At 31.8% G+C, this 22,914-nt stretch overlaps 1 protein-coding gene across 1 annotated transcript in view; it reads right to left on the reverse strand.

Moving 5' to 3' along the window:
* Positions 1-22,914, reverse strand: part of Hil (peptidase hillarin) — a 163,658-nt gene that overhangs the window by 23,439 nt on the left and 117,305 nt on the right. Inside the window, exons 5-8 of the mRNA XM_072531652.1 lie at positions 18,044-18,237; positions 9,807-9,993; positions 7,992-8,125; positions 7,761-7,904 (exon numbers count right to left, since the gene is read on the reverse strand). Of these exons, the coding sequence (XP_072387753.1) occupies positions 7,761-7,904; positions 7,992-8,125; positions 9,807-9,993; positions 18,044-18,237 (659 nt within the window). The remainder of the gene's footprint in view (positions 1-7,760; positions 7,905-7,991; positions 8,126-9,806; positions 9,994-18,043; positions 18,238-22,914) is intronic.

The raw sequence follows: 22,914 nt of genomic DNA on the forward strand, positions 1-22,914 counted from the left end.
TAGTGGCACTACTTCTGTGACGCTCGCCTCAGCGTTTTAGCTACCTTTTTTTAAAGTAATGCAACGCCGGTATAGAGCCTTCGCTTTAACATAAATCAAAAAATATGTTACTAAAAATAAATATTACAGGTGTGGAGTAAGCGTTTTGGGGTAGCAATAAAAACAGTAAAATAAAAATAAAAACAATAAAATGTTGAAATTAAATTCCATCATAAGTATATGCTTCTTCTTAACGAAAAACGATCCATCTCAATTTTCCACTTTATCTCTTTATATGGATCTACCGATATTTTCATTAAAACTCGTGGTAAACTTGATAAATACCAAGCAAAATAAATACGAAAGTGGTCACGATCAAGCAAACTGAATATTTCCATAATATGGCACTTATACAGTGTGTAAAAGCCAAATGGAATAAATTCATTATTTAGGTTACTGTACATATTTCTAAAAAATCCCGAAACACGTCAAATTTAAATTATAACTTGACATTCTGTAACGTGAAAATGCAACCCCTACCTTCAACCCCTTTAGAATGACAGGTACAACCCCCAATTTTTAAAATAGGAAGTATAGGCTTGTGATATATCGTTTGAAAGGTCTTTTCATTCTCCATTCAAAAATGTTGTTGCTTTCAAGTTTATTAAGATTAATTAAGATAAAATAAATTAAAATCATGTGGTTACCGAAATTCGCTAAAATATACTTAAAACTTATTTCCCGTTTAGGTCTGGATAATGAGAAAGTGAACAAAAACCATAGCAATGTGGTTTTTAGATGGCAACCATTAAAAAACTTTAAAGAATTTCCGTGGCAACGTTATTTTAACATGCATTAGTAAATTGTTTTATTTAAGTTGTCAGTATTTTAATTTAAATAAAAAGTTCGTTCAATTCAATTCTAAAAAATGGTTAGATTAACGGAAATGATTAAAATAACAGTTTTACAAATGATTGGTTACGGAGATAACACCCGAAAACAGCAGGAAGTAACTCGCCTATTTCATGAGAAATTTCCTAATTTACCGCCTATATCCCAAGGAACAATAAGTAAAATAGAGAAGCAGTTATGCGAGTTTGGTCATTTAAGGCAGATAAAAAAAGCAGTTGCCAATGCACTGAGTGATGAACTCAAATTAGATGTGTTGCTTGAGTTTCAGGAAAATCCACATACATCGAGTAGACAGGCATCCACTACATTCAATGCTAGCCATACATCGATAGTAAACATATTAAAAGAAAATAAATTGCATCCCTATAAGATGATACCTACTCAGGAGCTCATGGAAGACGATTTTGATAGAACTTTTTTTTGTGAGCAAATGATGGACATGTTGGATAACAATATTATCCAATTAGAAGACGTTATGTTTTCTGATGAGTGTACTTTTTCACTTAAAGGTCATGCTAATCGGCAAAATTGCCGCTACTGGGCCACGGAAAATCCTCACTGGATGAGAGAAGAACACACTCAATACCCTCAAAAGGTTAATGTTTGGGCAGGGATTGTAGGAAACAATATCATTGGTCCCTTTTTCATTGAGGGCAACTTGAATGGCAACAATTATTTGGCACTACTTCAAAATGATGTCATTCCAACGTTGGCAAATTTATATCCTGATCCAGGAAACCCTCAAGTTCCAGCGAATACGATATGGTTTCAGCAGGATGGAGCACCACCACTTTACCAACTTAATGTCCGGCAGTACCTCGATACAATATTTCCCAATCGGTGGATAGGGAGGCAAGGATCGATTGAATGGCCAGCGCGATTACCTGATCTTACATTATTAGATTTCTTTTTATGGGGATATGTGAAGAGCCATGTGTACAAAACTAAACCTTCTGATTTAAATGACTTAAAAGAAAGAATAACGCTTGCGATTAGGTCGATCACGCCTGTTATGTTATATAATGTTAGAAGACAGTTTTATTTGAGATTAGGATGTTGCCAAGACGTTCGCGGTGAACATTTTGAACATCTACTTCATTAACATTCATAGTTCTTTTTCGTGTTCTACATTTTATTACGTTTTGCATTACATTTTAGTTTTTGATTGTATTGTAGCGAATTTCGGTAACCACATGATTTTAATTTATTTTATTTTAATTAATCTTAATAAACTTGAAAGCGACAACATTTTTGGAATGGAGAATGAAAAGACCTTTCAAACGATATATCACAAGCCTATACTTTCTATTTTAAAAATTGGGGGTTGTACCTGTCATTCTAAGGGGGTTGAAGGTAGGGGTTGCATTTTCACGTTAAAGAATGTCAAGTTATAATTTAAATTTTACGTGTTTCGGGATTTTTTATAAATACGTACAGTAACCTAAATAATGAATTTATTCCATTTGGCTTTTACACACTGTATAGGTAAGTCGATAATTCCGATCCTATGGGTGCTATCAGGATTCAGTCATAAGTTGATAAATACACTTCGGGGATCACTCTAATAAATATATTTTTATTGTTTTGGCAATGCTGAATCTATGTCATTAAGAAGAAATACATCACTACAGCATTTCGTTATTCGTTTTGGGATAGTATTTGGTGAATGATAGAAATGGTGCAAAAAGTTTTGTGGTTCATATAAAACAGAAAAATAACATGAGCATTGAACGTTTTCGACTTACGTTTTAATTCTGGCAAATTATATTTGTGTGTTGTGTAGTTATGGATGGTTATGATGAAGACTTCGTTTTAGTGGGAGAAAGTGGTTCTTTGCTGGTTCCCGAAAAAAGGGAAAAAATTACTAACCGCAAACGAGAACAAGCTGATAGGTATTTATTAATGTACTTTATTCTTATTAAACGTTTTTAAACGCTATGGTCAGTTATGGAGCAAGCGCTCTTATCTTACAATGCCGATGGGACCGAATTATTAAATAAAAATAATAGCTGAATACTAATTTAATACCAGGGACCTATATAAATCTTTATATTGTTGTTTTAGACATCGGATTCCAATATTCGATGACCTAATTAAATGCAACCATAGTAAGAAGAAAATTTATCAGTATAATGAGGTGACACTTTCTAGGTTTCTAGCTATAGGATAACCATCTAGAAAACGAGGTGGGAAAAAGTCTCGGCAAATCTCTATTAGTTACATAGTAAGTTGGAAAATATTAATTTTTTTAGCAACTAAAAGTAAGCGATTTTGTTTTTAGATATACCTTATAAAAACAGCCCCACAAAACAGTATGTTTCCTATTTTTTCTTTCGGCATTCAAGCTTTCAAGAGCAGGAGTTTCTAAAAGGAACGACGAGATAAAATATCACATAAGCTTCAAGCAGAGAAGAAGTCCGGAAGTTTTTAAAAGGATTGAAAGATACCGAAAGTCATTATGGTCAAAATAAATCTAAACATATTTATCTTAACTGTAACCTAACAATAATTCCATTCGTCTCTGAGAGACGAGGTCGTTGCGGGACCGAATAAGAAATGAAGATCTGCGAAGAAGGACGAGTATTGCTGATGTTGTGGAACGCATAAGGGAACTGAAATGGAGCTGAGCAGGACATGTAGCGAGAATGCACAACTCACGATGAACGAGCAAAATTACAAATTGGAGGCAAAGACCAGACAAACGTAGTAGAGGAAGACCACCTACACGTTGGGCTGACATCAGGCGTATCACCAAAAATTGGCAACAACGAGCACAAAATCGCAAAGAATGGAGGAGTTTAAGGGAGGCCTATGTCCAGCAGTGAAAGTGATAAATGAAGGTTGGATGATGATGATGATGAACCTTATAATCAAAAAATGGTTTCGTCGATACCGCTCGGCTGTCAAAATTAAAATTATCTCATTTTCAATATTTCGCAAAAGAGTTCAACATTGGGTTTAAATCTCCGTCAGCTGATATATGCAGCTTATGTGAAGGACTTAAGAAAACTTTTAAAAGAGAAACAAATCCTGCTAAAAAATTGCTCTGGCAGACTGAGAAAAGAATTCATAAACTGCGAACTAACCAGTTCTACAAGTTAATGGAGGAAATAGCGGAAAACTGTTTGACTTACTGCTTCGATCTACAACAAGTCCAACCTTTGCCCAAAACAGCTGTTTCGGATGCTTTCTACTTAAGGCAAATAAGTTATTATAACTATAGAATTATACCAATACACCCAGGTGTCGCAAACTTTTTTCATGGACAGAAGATCAAGCCGGAAGGGGCTGCGTAGAAGTAGCATCTGCACTTTTACATTTTCCAAACTCTCTGGAAATCTTACCGGAAATAAATGCTATTACTTTATTTTGTGATGGATGTGGTGGACAAACTAAAAACAAACACGTTATCAATATGTTAATGTATTGGTTAACCAATACTGCCACATCTATAACTGGTTAAAGCCAGCTTTCTATAACCATAGCTTTCTTCTAGCCGACAGGGCATTTGGAAGGGTCGAAAAGTTATTGAGGAAAGAGCCATTTATCAAGACAAAAGAACAATACCATAAAATTTATAAAGAAGTGGGAAAAGTTTATGTTTTGGAGACAGATTAGAAACTTATGGATATTGAAAGTCTAGAAAAATGCTATAAAAAAAGAAGGGAATAAGTGACATGAAAAGAATAATAATAGAGAAGAGTACTCGAGACTCCAAAATTAAGATCCTGGTACAAGGACATCAAAATTATAGAGTAGATCTTGACATAGAGGAGAATCGGAGTTTGTACAAGAGGGGAACAAAGCTATTTAACCTTATTCTTTCAAAATTAAAAATTGCTTGCCTATTACCCCCTAAAAAATTGAGAATATTTTATACTTATTGAAGGCAGAATTATGGCGAAAATTGGGATGCAGATACTGATTTAGCATGATACAAAAATTGTTCAGAAAACCTTTAGTTGTATGTTTTTTTTTGTTTTTGTAATACTTTTTGTTTTTTCTATTTCTTTAAGACATATTTGTTGTTAACGATCATATTCACGAAAATAAAAATACAATCAATCAAAACCCAATATTTACGTTAATCTATTCAAACAAAACTCAGTAAGTCCATAAGATTCAAGCAAAAGTTGTTAGTTGCAAAAATTAATATAGTTTTTTAGGGCTGTTATAGCATTTAATTTACCGCTAATTATTATATGAGCTAAATAAAGTAATGAATATTTTAAAGGTATTTATCTGCATAAAAAATTCAGTTGCTTCAAAGAGACAATAACAAAAGAACTAGTTTATTAAAATTGGTTAAATTGGACTTATCAACTCTTCAGATATGCGCGGGTATATTTAACCACAGGAAGAACATTAATAACAACCTTTTTCTCCGCGTTTCACTTCGCATTGCAGAGCATAAGCACAGTATAATGTTAATAAATAATTCTTCTCTCTAAAGAATGCTAAATTCTTTATAGTCTAGGCGGGATCTGTTTTGGATTGGACATTTTCCATAGGAAGCTATTTTATTACTGGAATCTCTTCAGGATGTGCCCAGTATCGATAATCACGATATGCGCCAGTCGCAAACCCTGTGCTAAATTTTTTATTTAACAAAATCTGAAAACAATTGAAAATTTCTCATTTTTTTGCTCCTATTTTCGTTTATAATTCGGAAAATATTGATCCTAGAGAAAAAATTATACGAAGGTAAAAGTTTCGTTATTCAATTTTACATAATATTTCGTTAGCTAGAGATTGAAAATTTAATGTTTATTGTTGAAAAAATAGCAATAATTGGAAAAAAAAAGTACAAAAAAATGAAGTTAATCCTTTAAATGTTTTCGACTTTCTAAACATGACTTACAAGCTCCATATTCCGCCTAGAAACACCTTTTAATATGTTTAAAACGTGTGCTAAATTTTGTTAAGATCGGTCAGATAGGTTTTGCATAATAATTTTGCAATCCAGCCTACTGGAAAAAAATCACAAAGTTTCAAATTTATAGTAGGCCCTAAATAAAGCTCTCAGATAGTTGCAAATTTTTTTTGCACATAAAGGAAGGTTTAAACTTTCAAACGCTCTTTGTAAAATTCAAATCGGTTCACTAGGAGAGCCTAGAAATTTTTTTAAAGTTTTAAACATTTTTTATATATATTAGGCTTATAAACAAATTGAATAACTTTACGAGCTTTAAACATATCAATTTCAAAATTTATACACATAAAGAACATTAAAAGACGCTTCTTTAAAAAAAGATACATTCGGCTTACTGGTTGCCGAGATATTGAAGGTCAAAGTTTGCATACATTTGCCGTGTAACCATAAGTGATAGAGGGCTCGTTTTTAAACAAATACCCTCGTCTTGTCAAGTACTTTTTATATGAAAAGTTTTACGTAATGCACTTCATGGCAACATCCATAAAAAAGACAAATAAAAAACCGTTTTCGCGTAAAATGTCGCTCGGATTGCATGAGAGGTGTTGGTGGGGGACATTCACTCGAAATGTGAATCGCCGAGTTCAAAATCATAACGCGCGCTAAAAATTGCATTATCTTGGCTTCTTGTTAACCAATTTTGCTCTTTTTTTTGAATCGATGTCTCGGACGACAATGATTTCAAATATCATATTTTCAAATACCATTTTTAATTGCAAATTGGGACATTTGCAATAAACAATTGTATGTTAAACAAGTAATTGCATTTTTTCTTCATGCATTTTTTTGAGCTTGCAATTTATACATTGATGTAAATTGTTACTTTTAGTAAACAAATATGTATTTATAAATTGTTAATAAATAATTTAAATTGTTAAAACAAAGGCGAACGAAAAAAAATTTTTTTTCATAAATAAACTTTATTTTGACTCAATCTTCAATCATTTTTTTTTAAGTCTTTTTCTTTTTTTTAAGGATATGTTTAAAGCTCGTAAAGTTATTCAATATGTTTATAAGCCTAAAAAATGTTTAAAAATGTTCTAGGCTCTCCTAGTGAACCGATTTGAATTTTACAAAAAGCGTTTGAAAGTTTGAGCCTTCCTTTATATGTAAAAAAAATTGCAACTATCTGAGAGCCTTATTAAGGGCCTACTATAAATTTGAAAATATGCGTTTTTTTTCCAGTAGGCTGGATTGCAAAATATTATGCAAAACCTATACGACCGATCTTAACAAAATTTAGCCCACATTTTAAACATATTAAAAAGTTTTTCTAGGCGGAATATGGAGCTTGTAAGTCAAGTTTAGAAAGTCGAAAACATTTAAAGGATTAACTTCATTTTTTTGTACTTTTTTTTTCCAATTATTGCTATTTTTTCAACAATAAACATTAAATTTTCAATTTCTAGCTAACGAAATATTGTGTAAAATTGAATAACGAAACTTTTAACTTCTTATAATTTTTTCTCTAGGATCAATATTTTCCGAATTATAAACGAAAACAGGAGCAAAAAAATGAGAAATTTTCAATTGTTTTCAGATTTTGTTAAATAAAAAATTTAGCACAGGGTTTGCGACTGGCGCATATCGTGATTATCGATATTGGGCACATCCTGAAGGGATTCCAGCAAAAAAATAGCTTCCTATGGAAAATGTCCATTATGGTCTGAATTTCTACAGATCCCGCCTAGTCTATTAGCAATATACTGTGGCATAAGTTTTAGTGTATATAATAATTTAAGCCAGACAGAATAAATGTAAGTACGTCACTGGTTCTATAAATTGTATTTTGTAGTATTTAGTATTAATTAAGGAATTATTTTTTGTCGCCGGTAACTAGTTTTAACCACAAAAAATATAAAAAAACAGGTGTTTTATAAAACAGGACAGGTATTTATGAAATAAATGTTTACTATTTATACTAAATGCTTTGTACCTGCATAATCTCTTAAACAGCACGTGGTAGCTTTCCGTTCCATTTTTAATGCCTCTTAGCAGACCCATTGGCGTATCTCCCCGAAGGTTTTCGTCAAACGACATCGTATTTAAATTCTTTACAGTGATCCATCTAAAGATGGTTCTAAAATCAAAAGTAAATTATTGTAGACGTTGAAAATTATAATTATTGTAGTCAGTAGATATATTTAGCGAATAGTTTTTTACATACCTCGCTTTTTCTACATCTGATCCGCATCGTCCTACTAGTTGTCTAACTAAGTCTGTAAATGATTTTTGGTCTTCTTGAGCTACTGATATTGCAATTTGGTCTACGTTGGCAAATTCAACTGGATCATTATAAACCTATATAATAATATAAGGCAGATATTTACTTAACCAACAAAAAACACGTAATAAAATAGTTGTCTTTATACACATACTATACACAATTACTGAACAATATAGAAATATTATTCAAATAGAATATTGCATGGACGTATAAACATAGAATCTCAAATATATTATTTCTTGACGAAAAGACGAAGACGAATTTCTTGAAAAGTCACATCATGAAAATATAGGAGAGAGTAATTGATAGTCGTATACGAGAAGAAACCGAAGTATCCGATAATCATTTTGGCTTTATGTAAGGCCAATTATTGTTCAACATCGTGAAGGGCCGTAAGCTGCAGTATTTGGGACATTAAATGAGAAATAAAGGCAGATATGAGCTACTCCAATCCATTTTGCAAGGTAAAATTGAAGGAAAAAGGGCCCCAGGACGAAGAAGAATATCCTAACTTGCTAAACTGAGAGCATGGTATAGAAAGACCTCAACAGAACTATTTCGTATAGCAACCAACAAAGTCATCATAGCCAGAATGATCGCCAACGTTCGGAACGGACAGGCATCCTAAGAAGAAGAAGACCTGAAGAAGGCATCTAACTGAGTATAAAATAAACACGTCTGATCGAATCCTAGCATACGAGATATTAAATGAAACGACATGAGACATATATAGTACATATAATGTACCTATATAGCGTGCCATTAAAAAAATATATATGGCAACCAATTGAACAGGTTGTACGATTACGATACCTTGGTTGTGTAATTAACAATATACTAGATCAAGATTAAGAGTTAAAAAATAGTATAGCACAGACCAGAAACTATTTTCTAAGAATGCGAACGTACTTTAATGCAAAGGATATTAAACTTACGCTCATATATGCATGGTGAGTATGGTTTGAAAATTAGTACAACGCGAATACGGGAAAATTTAAAGATGTTGGTATTTCGCCGCATACTGAAGATTTCATGAACGGACCACATCAGAAACGAAGAAGTTGTAAAGAAAAGAGCATGGATCTAAAACTTTCGGGAACAGTAACAACGCAAAAAACATCTTATCTGGAACACGTCCTTAGTCACAGGAGACAAATTTTGCAGCTGATGATGGAAGCAACTATTGAGGGTAGACGATGACCTGGTAGAATACGGATGATGTGGTTAAGAAACATCAAATAATGGATTGGATTAGACTTCCAGATCACTAATAACTATAGGAAAAGCCCAAGAAAGGCTAAAATTTGCAAAAATCATCGCCAACTTTTATTAAAAGCAGGATCATAAAAAATAAGAACAAATAAATAAATAAGATAACCTTTATATCAATGGGATAGTATCATAGACATATAATACGAGATAGACTGACTGATGGAATACAGTCGCATTCCCGCAGTACGACAGATAAAACTGACGCAAAGCAGTCCATGCATCTCGTGTCTAATGTACCAGGTTTATTGACCACATGACCTTCTCATTTGTCATTTAGGTCACGTGGTCGATAAACCTGGCAAATTAGAAAGATATGCAGGTAGTGCTTTGCGTTAGTTTTCTCTGTTGCACTGGAGAACGGGCTGTTATTGCAACGATCAGTCTATCTTGTATTATATTTCTATGGATAGTACACACTTTAAATTTACCGTTAGTTTTAATGACTTATAAACTTTATAAACTGGTGTTCAAGTTAAACCTTACCTGGAATTTACTAAGCGCTGGTGGTGCCGGAGCAGGTGCATGACTTGGATAAGGTTGAACTTCTTCGGTGTATGCTTCATTATGATCTATATAAAGCGATTCTGCTTGCATGTACTCACTACGTTTTTCGTTAATAAGTTCCAACATTTCGTGACTTTGTTTTTCCACCAATGCTGCCGTCGCTGCCCTAAAAACACAAAAAATTATAGGAAATTCGATACATAGAACATTCATTTGTCTATTCGGTGAATTTACACAGGTTTCGGATTAAGCAACGATTTAACTGACCAACTAAAAAACAATATTTAGGTTGATGTTTTTGGGTGGGTAGTGGCAATTGACAACTGAAACATTCTAGGAAGTAGATTTAGATTTCATAACTACGAAATTGGTGAAACTGAACACGATAAAATGTTAATTATTATTTATTTATTTAGAACTTATTTAGTTCAATTTCAAGAACGATTAAAATCACATTTAGCCCAAAACAACGTCCTTATCACATATGCTTGTACTGTACAGGTAGGCCGGTTAAGGTAAAGTAATTTTATTAGTAAAATGAAATTTGTTATTTTCCAATTGAATGTATTGTTTCTAACTGTTAACATCTTATATTGTTAATTTTGTAAAAATCTGTTAGTGCTGTTTTACTGAAAATACCAAGACGTATTTTAGATGTAGATACTCTAACTTGTAACCTACATAAGTACTTTATTGCGGATAAAAGCAATGGTGGTCCTTTAAAATCGGATAATTGAGTTTTTAAGCAAATATACAAAATTTAAAGAAAAAGAGGTAATTTTTTTTGTTTAGACGAAATCTTGCAACCAAGAAAATATGGCAAGATCACAACGTAGAATTGATTAAGGTACTGGCAGCAAAAGTAGCGACATAATTCTGCACGCAGGAGGAAAGACCGGCTTTATAGAAGGTGCTGATTTAATATATTCATATATATATATATATATATATATATATATATATATATATATATATATATATATATATATATATATATATATATATAGAGACTATTTTAAAATATTTTCGCTTCTATTAAAAAACGGTGATTATCATACTTCGCTCCGGATGGAGTGAACCCAGCGTAAGTGTTTTAGACAATATACCTTGTTACCATTCTGAAATATTAAATAAAAGTCCAACAAATTCGTGAAATCTGGAAAAAATTAAAGAATGGTTGATAACTGAACGCATACCGATTGCACAGCATGTACTAAAATCTTTATGGTGGGTCAAATGAACCCATAAAAATCACCCATGGGCTTAAAAAAACCGCTATTTTATGATGCTACCCGTGACGATGCCATCTTGTGACGCTAGTATATAGAAGCCAAGAAAAATGGATTACGAAAAGAAAACAAAATACATGGAAGTAAGGAGAAAGCAAGACAAAAAGCAGGGGAGACGTATACGGACTTATCACTTTATAGTCCCCCATAAAATTATTAGACCCCCAGAGATTAAAAACTGGATAAAAAGGAAAAAAGGTTATTGAAGAAATAGCCCAGTCTGGTTATACAAAAATCATCGATGTCACGGCAAAATGTTTCGCAGATATCTGAAGCTTTTAAGACATAGGTGAAGGTTACTAGATGACGAATAGATAAAAAGATACTCCTAATTTTACCTTGCGTTTTTTTTAAACAATAATTTATGGTCAGAATTTGATTTTTTATCTATAAGTTTTTTCCCTTATAATTTAAATAAACAATATTTATACCATTTTTTTATATCAAGAATATCTTTATTTTCCCGTTTTGTAAATTAAAATTGATAAACAATTTACAGAGATATTTGCAAAAAAGCAGTTTTTTTGCACTAATTTATAAATTTTATTAATTTTTTTATTAACAAAATAAAATGGTATTAATACATTTAAACATCAAAAAATTACCATTTTTTAGATTTGTGCGAAATTTCCCCCCGATCAGTCAAATATTTTATAAGTTATTTAATTTGTTTATCCCTGAGGCTAATTATTTAAACTATTGAGCTTGCCCTATGCATGATGCTAGACATATTCAGCAAATTTCATAGGATTCTTTAAGACTTAGACTATCTCAGAAGTTAAATGCATATTGAGTTTTCATCGAAATTATTTACAAAATAAACGTTTGAAAAAGGGGTATATTTTTTACTTATAAACAATTGTAATAACTTCTATATTTTTTAAGCTACAGACTTGTACGTGCAACCATTAGATAGCTGGTAAAAAAACTCATATTTAACAAAAAAAAAATAAACCTTCTATGAACAATAGGAACGAAGTTAGCGACAATTTTTTTGTTAATTATGTCTCCATTGTTTATAAACTTTAAGAAGTAAAATTTGCACAAATTTTGAATGAAAATCTAAACTTTATATTGAATTTTATAGCTATAAAATTCATCAAATTTTTCGAAACTTAAAACTTTTTGAAACGAAGTTATTTTCGAAAGATCGACATAGGAAAGTGGAGGGGAAACTGTTTTAGCTCCTCGCTGCAAAATTTAATATTATGGTTACGGATTTATCATTCAAAAGCTTCAACAGTTCTGTAGGAATTTCATCAGGTCCTTTTGCTTTTCCATTTTTAGCGTTTCTTATTGCGTATTCTACTTCTTCTTTCAATATATCTGGCCCAGTTGCATTGATTATCCGAGTTAAGTTGTTTCTATCATCTTCAAATAATTCATTCAGGTATTCTGTCCATCTTTTTATTTTATTCTCTAGATCTACAATAAGATTTCCATCTTTGTCTTTAAGTTTACCTATTTGGCATTTCTTTATGCTTCCTGTTATCTCTTTTACTTTTTTGTGCATATTGAACGTATCGTACTTTTTCTCATAGGTTTCCATTTCTTCACATTATTCTTTAATCCACTTTTCTTTGGCTTCTTTTATTCTCTTTTTTATGTGTTTATTTATTTCTTTGTATTTGTCTGGGTAATGCTTCATCTATCTTCTTTGTTGCATTAAGTCTAGTATATCTTGTGTCATCCACCCCTTATTCTTTGTTGTTGTTTTTGTAAGATGTTTCTTGCCTGCTGTTTGTATAGCTGTATTTATGTACTTTAATTTTTGGTTAACGTTGTTTGTATCGGTAATTTGTTGCTGCACTGAACGGAGGTTTGTATTTATTTCTTCTTCTGTTTCTTGTCGTATATTTTTGTTTCTAAGTTTATTTAAATCTAGTGTCTTTCCATGTGGTCTTCTAATCTTTTTTGGTCTCGCCTCTATCACAGTAACTACCGGGTTATGATGTGAGCCTATATCAGCTCCTGGGTACGTCTTAGTACATTTAACAGCATTATTATACCTCCTTGCTATCATAATGTAGTCTATTTGATTTCTCACTATTTTTTCTTTGTTATGTTGTGGAGATGTCCATGTATATAACCGTCGAGGAGGTAATTTGAAAAAGTTATTTGTTATTACGAAGTCTTCACTTTGGCAAAATTGAATCAATCGATCTCCTCTGTCATTTCTGTTTCCAAGCCCATATTTTCCTACTTGTTCTCCTACCTTACCTTGACCCACTTTAGCATTAAGATCGCCCATTAATATGTTAATGTATGGAAAGACTGACTTAATAAGTGAAGACAAACAACCTGCAACAAAAGGTTCAGACCTGACAGTGAAGTCGAATAAATGAACCAAATTTTAACTTTTAAACCAATGTATATAAAGAAAATAAAAAAAGTAAAGTTCAATAAACATTGCAAAATTTAATAAGGCAAGTGATGAAATAATCGACTTATTTTATCAAAGCAGTAAGGCAGATTATATTAATATTGTATATCATATTTCTAAGAAAAATAGAATAAAAATCAATATTGTTAATAATAAAAATACAAACAATTATAATTAATATAAGGAATAAAATAATATAATGTGTAAAAAATTACCTGAAATTTAATTTATAAAATATATAAGTATTATTACATCATTGATATAAAATGAAAAAACATATGTTGATTTTCCGGGATTTTCCGAGATTTATGGGAGGTGAAAATTATGTCATCATTATTAATACTGCGACAGACTATTCGAGCAAATTAAAAAAAAGTAAGTATTTAGGGTGAATTTCAAATGGACTCAATTTTTCCGAGTTTTCCCATATTTTCCGGCCAGTGAAAACTATGTAGTTATTCATATTTCGACGAGCTACCCCAGAATAAAAAAAAAAGAGGCTTGCAGCTGCAAAGGAAGCCGAGATAATGTAAATTTTTCCTACGTGTTGCAATTTGAAGTTCCGATGCCGAAAAAAAACGGAGCTGAAACAGATCCTCTCCACATTCCTATGTCGATCTTCCGAAAGTACCGTCGTTTCGAAAAATTAGATAAATTTTATAGCTATAAGTTTCAATATAAAGTTTAGATTTTCATTCAAAATTTGTGCAAATTTTACTTCTTAATCTTTATAAACAATGAAGATATGATTTTTTTTTTAAATAATCAATAACTTCGTTCCTATTGGTCATAGAAGGTTTTTTATATTTTAATGTGAGCTTTTTTACCAGCTATCCAATGGTTGTACGTACAAGTCTGTAGCTTGAAAAATATAGAAGTAATTACAATTGTTTATAAGTAAAAAATATACCCCTTTTTCAAACGTTTATTTTGTAAATAATTTCGATGAAAACTCAATATGCATTTAACTTCTGAGATAGTCTAAGTCTTAAAGAATCCTATGAAATTTGCTGAATATGTCTAGCATCATGCATAGGGCAAGCTCAATAGTTTAAATAATTAGCCTCAGGGATAAACAAATTAAATAACTTATAAAATATTTGACTGATCGGGGGGAAATTTCGCACAAATCTAAAAAATGGTAATTCCTTGATGTTTAAATGTATTAATACCATTTTATTTTGTTAATAAAAAAATTAAAAAAATTTATAAATTAGTGCAAAAAAACTGCTTTTTTGCAAATATCTCTGTAAATTATTTATCAATTTTAATTAAAAAAACGGGAAAATAAAGATATTCTTGACATAAAAAAATGACATAAATATTGTTTATTTAAAATATAAGGGAAAATATTTATAGACAAAAAATCAAATTGTGACCATAAATTATTGCTTAAAAAAAACGCAAGGTAAAACTAGGAGTATCTTTTCATCTATTCATCATCTAGTATCCTCCACCTATGTCTTAAAAGCTTCAGATATCTGCGAAACATTTTTCTACCTTTTTTTTTAACCAGACTGGGCTAAAATGAGACCAATGAATTCACACCGGAAAAATGGAAAGAAATTAGACGCTGAAAGGCATAAGGATGCACGGGAAGAACATGAATGGGAATTTTTTGTGTTTTCAATAAAGGAAAATTTATTTTTAAACCATTTCGCTAAAAAATTAATATTTTTGATTTGTATGTATCATTACATTAACACGAACTATACCCTACAAGGTACCTACTGCATCAACTTTGAATACAAATTAGACAAGATGTGAATAACAAATTTAGAAGAAAACATGCTAACACGTTGCTGACAAGTTATATGACGGTTTAAAATAAATATGTTTAAATTTTGAAGGGCAGTATTTATATAATAATATTTTCTAATGAAAATTGACAGAAAAATGCACTCGTTTAATATTACAAATATATACTTGATAGTTTTACTTATATAATGAGAAGATCAACACTTTTGATGCACTTTTTTATAATAATTATCACCACTTTCTTTTTTTTTCTATCTTTATCAATACATTGTCCTTTCGTATGCAAAAGAGGTTCGTTATATCAATAAAGTTGTTGCCTAGAGAGAATTGTTGTAGTAACTAACTTTATAAAATTTTATAAAATAAGTGGACGTATTAATACTTCTCTGTTATTTTGACTATCTGATAAAACACGTTTAAAGTTTTAAAATAACGATTTATGACTTTTGATTTTCTAATTTGTTGCATCTCAGCAGAAATCAAAATAAGAATAGAAAAAGCAGATCCATATTCACTAAAATGAATCCGTGTTCCGCGGAAGAGATTTGAGCCTTGAAATGAAACTTCGTCTGATGAGATGTTACGTACTTTCTGTGCTGTTCTACGGAATGGAGTCATGGACGTTGAAAAAGATTGATACCAAAAAATTAGAGGCATTTGAACTGAGGCAAAGGCTACAGGCTACAAGAGGCGAAAGATATGAACTGCTTCGAATAATTATGCAAGGGAAAATAGCAGGAAAAAAGCCCATAGGAAGAAGACGAAACTCCTGGCTAAAGAATCTACGGGAATGGTATAGCTGTAGCAACAACAAATTGTTTCCGTCAGCAGTTTCGAAAATACGTATAGCCCTGATGATCGCCAACCTTCGGAACGAAGATGGCACTTGAAGAAGAAGAAGAATTTGTTGCATAGAAAACTGTAAAAATGAACCTACAACCTTATTTTGTAGAAAGTTGGTATTATAGTGTTAAAAATATAATATATAATAATTAAGTTATTTAAATTGTGGAGCCGCTGCCAGTATCTGTCGTGAATTTCAAACAGGGTATAACTCTTAATATACAAGTAAAACATGTGATGTTAAATGTATTTAACTATCACCTGAACTTAAAAAATGGTGACAGCATGACTATTACTGTGGACAAAATTTTGAAAATAGAAAAACAGTTTCCAGTCCAATTCACGTGAGAATACTTACGATGAGGGAGTGAAATATCGAATAAGAAAAATTCTCCATGATTTTTTTTTTGGAAAACATACCACCAACCCTCGACAGCATAATCAACAGAGTGAAGGATGATGAGGACCTACCAGCTTTTTCAAAAACCACATTTCGTAGGTTATTAAATGACATTTAGTTTTAAAGGGCAGGTTTTAAATATGGTAAAAGAGGTCGAGATTCGACAATGATGGAAAGAAATGATATCATATCCTGGAGACACAAGTACCTCAGACAAATAAAAACATTGAGAAAGAAGAATAATATAAACCTTGTTTATACCGATGAGTCTTGGACTAACGACGGTATTTCAGTCAAAAAAGAATGGAGGGCCACAATGATCAAGAATCCACGAGATGCCTTCATAAAAGGGCTCTCTACTGGACTTAAAGCTCCAATCCAAAGAGGTCATCAGTTTGTTTTTCTTCATGTTGGAAGCGAAACTGGTTTTGTGGCATGGGCCGAATTAACTTTCTTGACCAAGAAGGGAACCGCTGATTACCACGACGAAATGGACGGGGATCTATATGAAAAATGGTTTGAGAAGAAAACTTGCCGAATGACAAAGAAAATGTTGTCGTTTTGGATAACGCGTCATACCACTCCAGCAAATTTGATTTCCCGAAAAAATGTAGAACAAAATGCAAATCAAGGATTGGCTAATCGAAAAGAACGTGTTCTTCGAGGAAGATTAGCTAAAAAGTGAATTACTGGATACTGCTGCTGCATTTAGAGACGAGTATGACAACTACAAAATTGAAACAATTGCGGAAAAATATGGCGTTAAGATTTTGAGACTGCCGCCTTACCATTGCGAGCTAAACCCGATTGAGATGGTGTGGAGTCAAGTAAAAAGGTATGTGGCTTCAAACAACGTCGATTTTAAAGAAAAAATGGTAGAACGGTTGGAAAAGAAGCTTGCCAACGCGTATCTAAAGAGTAGTGACATAATTATGTGAACCACGTCAAGAAAGTAGAAGAAAAAATGTTTGCGGTGGATAATTTGCAGGAAGATATTGAACCGATGATAATTAATATAGGAGATGATTCAGAGGATGAGGACGATTTAGATATGGATTGCGATTAGTATTAATTAACGAGAAATATCTCAGATTTAATGCTCATTTGTTTTTTAGTACTGTATGTACAGTACATTTCAGTAATGATCTTCTTACGTATTTTATGTATATATATTTATCGTGTCGTATAGGGTAAACTACTTTTTTGTATATATGTATATAAGTATTTACGAGGTGTTAGATATTATATATATATACAGGCATTTTTTATAGAATTATGCAATTTGTTTTTTTTTGTTTATTTTCTTTTAAACTCAGTAAAGATTTTTGAAACGAAGCGCGTACGGTCCTGATTTCTCAGTCTATTGCCAAACTACCACACACCTACCACTGTGCCGACATGAGCGGCATGGCTGCGCGCTGTAAGACCAACACTGCATTCTAACTGTGGCTTCTACTATAGTAATGGGTACTTGAATAATTTTGTCTTTTCATTATTTTGTACAACTGAAATAAAACATATGTATATTATTAAAAGTTGTTACCTTTCGTGTTCCAACATTTTTCTCGTCAGTGATTCCTTTTTCTTGTCCCTCCTAAGCGTCATATTTTTTTCTAAATCGTCTTTCTCTTGCTGGTGTCGTATCGAAAGCGTATTTTGTTCTTCACGTTTTCTTTTAATTTGCATTTCTCGTTCAAATTTAGAAGTGAGCCTTTCCAGCTCTTTTTCCCATTCATCCTGAAAGAAAAAATGTTTTTGTAAAACGAGTTACGGTCGTGGCATATTATCGTGCACGTTGCGTTTCCAGATCATAGCGTTTCCGAAAAATATAATTTAAATGGTTTTAAATATGAACAACGCACACTGTCCGGAACATAGCCTTTCAGGCACTTAACGCTTCCGTTCAGTATATTCGAAAACAATATTTTACTGATGCCGACGGCTACGTAACGAGTCGTAACCGGTTGGTAAGGATAATTAATGTGCATTAGATGTCCGTCGTTCTTCCCTTGTTGTTTATTTAGGAACTTGTTTGACTTTGATATAGAGTATTTAAAAAAATAATTTTCGAGGCTATTTTGTCATTTATGCATGTGTTTTTATTGCTTTGTGACAATTAATCACGGAAGTGATAAACAATTAGGTCTTTTGTACGGAAGTGATACCTCTTCTTTTTAAAAATACTTTTTGGTTTGATATGTATGGCTTCGTTAAATGTAGTATTTTGTTTTTTAACTGAAGGTGAAATTAAATTTAAAACATATTCAAACTGAATCCTATTCATTCTAAAATAACTGTTAAACCTATTAATTATTATTAAATTCCTAATTGTTATTACCTCAGTTGTGACTTCGAATTCAAGTAATGAAATCACATTCTCTTGTCAATGGACTGTAAACAACTTATTTTATGTTTCAACGCAAAGTGCGATGCTAATCGCAAAAACACCATCATTTTTCCACTTTATTTGATTTTACAAAATATCCCATGTGCCTAAAAAATATCTTACGCACATAGGGCATTATCTTATTCTTGGGAACAGTCCGTAGGCTAAACAGAAAATCATTAGATTTGCAGAAAAAAGTTGTTTTGTTGATTTTACTATTCGATCTTAAAGTTCAAGCAGAACAAGTATCTATTAGTTTAGTAGCAGTTTAAACTGTATTTCAAACGATTATTTGCGCACCTGCAAACCCGATACATGATTTGCGATTGAGTAACATCTTTAATTATATAGGTAGATATTGCAATGTATTTTTAATAGCCTCGAGTAAAAAAACTTAAATTTATGGATGATTATTAGTTTTAAATACATGTGCGTTCTGTACTATTTACCGATTGCATTATAATTGTTAACTTTCAAACAAATATGGATATTACGCCATCTGGAAGAACTACGAATCATTGCGAAAAATAGTATTTATTTGTTATTAGGTTTATGCACTTGATTTGCATTTAATTGCACTGACACACTGCGTATCCTCAGGCTATATAATCTCTAATGTATATAGTTTTTCCTAGAATGGGATAGATATGTAAAACAAAAATTTAGATGAAGAACATGTTAATAATATATGTAGGATGATATGATTCTGGCTGTATCTTATCTTTATTTGGTTTAATAATAGAAATAACAATGGTATTTTTCCAGAATTTTGGAAATGATTTTTGTGACCAAATAATATTAAATATTTGAAGCTGAAACTCTTTTGCAACTATGGGAAGTTTTGTAATGAATTGTGTTGGTATATCGTCTGGAACTGGTGAAGTGTCTTTTATGCTATTAAGTGCTTCTTGAAGCCCATGCCGGAGGAATGGGCAGTTGGTCTTATACAGCCAATATATAAATAAGATATAAGAGATAAGAGATAAGAGGAAATGCCAGAATTACAGACCAATTATATTGCTAAATGTAATATACAAAATCCTTTCTGGCATTATCTACACTAGATTGTCAGAATACTCCAAAAATATAATTGGTGATTATCAAAATGGATTCAGACCAAATAGAGGCACTACAGACATCATATTCATACTTAGAACAATACAAGAAAAAGCTTATGAATACGACATAGAACTATATAATATGTATATAGACTTTAAACAAGCTTTTGATAGTGTGAAAAGAAACAAAATGCTTGAAGAACTCCATAATCTAGGTATACCAAAAAAATATATCAGCCTCATAAAAACGACGTTGTAAGGTTCAAAAGCCGCAGTTGGAGTAGATGGAGAACTGGCTCCTCTGTTTGACATCAACATGGGGTGAGACAGGGAGACGTACTTTCAACCATGCTGTTCAACCTAGCTCTTGAAGCAGTCATCAGAAAAACCAATATAACTGGCCATATAAACACCAAAACGGTACAAATTACTGCATATGCAGACGATGTCGCCTTTATTAGTAGAAGCAAGACACGACTAATGGAAACGTTCAAGGAAATTGATCCTGAAGCACAAAAACGAGTGCTTAAAATAAACGAAACAAAAACTAAGTACATGACCATCAAAAGAACACCTGAGAATGAAAATAATATAGCCATAGACAACTATACTATTGAACGTGTGGATGCCTTCACATTTCTGAGCACAGAAATCAGAAGAATTCCGTAAGTAGCGAAATTAATGCACGTATTTTCAGTGAATAAATTTAAAGTAAGTCTGAAAAGATACCTTTTGAGATTTGCTTTTTACTCTATTAGTAAATACTTTGATCACTCCAAGGCAGTAACATGAACATGGATGTACTCAATATGTAAAATTTGTAAACGTAGTTAAATAAATCTTGAATCTCTGAACCTCTGCCTGATTTTTTTCAGGGATTCTTAGCACCCTCTGCTCCAACCGCTACCTTGGTTGGAGGTGTTGGAGCCGCCGGAGATTGAGGGCCGGTCATTAGTAAACATATATTTAAAGATAAATCTTCAAAGCACCAATCCGTTTATATCAGTATTTTATTTAACTTATTATTTATTTTAAATCTTTTTCGTTTTTATTCTTTCGAAGTATAATGAATTATTTGCTGAAATTACTCTCATCGTCATATGTAAGCAAATATAAAGTACTGTAATTATTTTACACGTATGAAGAAACAAGTGTGATATATAGGTGAAAAAACAATGTTAATGTTTTTGTGTTCACAAAATCTTCGTGACTATGACCTTGATAATTTCTAATTGACCGTGTTTTATAGACCACATCAACAGTTTTAAACGCTATTAGAATAACAATGAACAATAATTACCTTTAGAAATCATCTTTCTTTAAAGATGTGTTAAGCATTTTTATTACTTTTATAGCTGAGTGGAATGACCAAAAAGAGTAATAAATATTTTCTTTATAATTTGTATCCAAAATTATTGTAATTGAAATTTTTAATTTAAAAAAATTTTTACTATGTGTAAGGTTCATTAAAGATAATGCATCAATGGTGAAACTAGAAAATGCTAGAAGTAATTAAGCTTAACAACATTTTGCCAAATATTAAAAATAAAATGTAATATTAAAAATTTCCCCGGTCAAATTAATAACAACTGTCAAAATGAGAATACACAATCTATACTTAGAACTTAGCTTATTCCAAACATGAGTTTGCCGGGAAAAGGGAAAAATCGAATTGAAAAATGTACATTTTTTTCAAATTTCCGGCCAAATGGTGCATATTCTCATTGGCACATGTATATATTTTTCGAATCAGCAAGTCAGCTTTAATCGAAATAAATCAAATTTGGAACCCAATATTAACTTTTAATTTTCAGGAAATCTAGTCATCCAATTAGAATTTTTTCTCACGAACCGTTAGATGTAGGAAAATTCTGAGCATACAAAAAGAACGAGCGGCCAATTTTATGTAAGAAACTTCCATCCGTTTGACTCTCGAACCTAAATTGACGCCAATATAGCCGATTAATGAATTTTGATAAAAATCCAAGGGTCCCCCTTGGAAAACCTTTTGGCAAATTCAAATAAAAAAAAATTGTCGTTGGTAGATGCACTTGATCCAGTTTATTTCAAGCATGTTTTTTTTTTCTATCCGCTACCCACAGTTTGCCGGAAAAAAGGAAAAATCGAATTGAAAAATCTAAAGTTTTTTCAATTTTTCTACATTACATTACATATTACAAGAATATACAGTAACATTACAATCGATAAAGAAATACATTAAAATATTAGTACAATTATTAATTATGAAATTCTAAACTACGTTTTTTCCTCTGAATTTCCTGGTAAAACCTGGTTTTATAGAGGAAAATAATAAGGTTTTGGAATTAATCTGGCGAGCTATTTTGTAGGTTTCGACCTAAAAGATTCTTTTTTCTGTTGTTGAAATAGGGACCGACTACGAGAATATGTTAAACAGATAGAATATTACCACAGTGTTTACATGTAGGTGGATCTTGGGAAGTCATTAAATGTTTATGAGTTAGTCTTGTATGGCCGATTCTAAGTCGGCGAATCATGATTTTGTATTTTCGTGTCATGGAAGGAAACTCAAGCTTTTTAACGGTGGGATGCGTATCACGAAGCTTGGAAGGGATTTTATTCCAGTGATCTTACCAAGACATTTAGATGATATTTTTAAAATACGACTGTACATCTGTATGTAATTGTATATTTTCAGTCTCTATATTAGAAGATGCGGCTTTTTTTGCAAAGAGGTCGGCTGGTTCGTTACCAGGGATTCCTACATGAGAAGGAATTCAGATCATGGTTATAGATACTCCCAGTGAGATTAAACTACCGAGAGAGTTTTGAATAGCTTAAATCAAAGAATGAACCATGTACATACTTTTGAGAGAGTAGATAGACGGTAAAGAGTAAAGAGTCTGTACATATGCTACTTTTTTATATTCTGGTGATAGTAAGTCTGTAGCTTGGAGAATAAAGAATAATTCAGCAGTATGTATGCAGAAG

Source organism: Diabrotica undecimpunctata, chromosome 5 (genome assembly GCF_040954645.1).
Source record: "Diabrotica undecimpunctata isolate CICGRU chromosome 5, icDiaUnde3, whole genome shotgun sequence".
Classification (NCBI taxonomy): domain Eukaryota; kingdom Metazoa; phylum Arthropoda; class Insecta; order Coleoptera; family Chrysomelidae; genus Diabrotica; species Diabrotica undecimpunctata.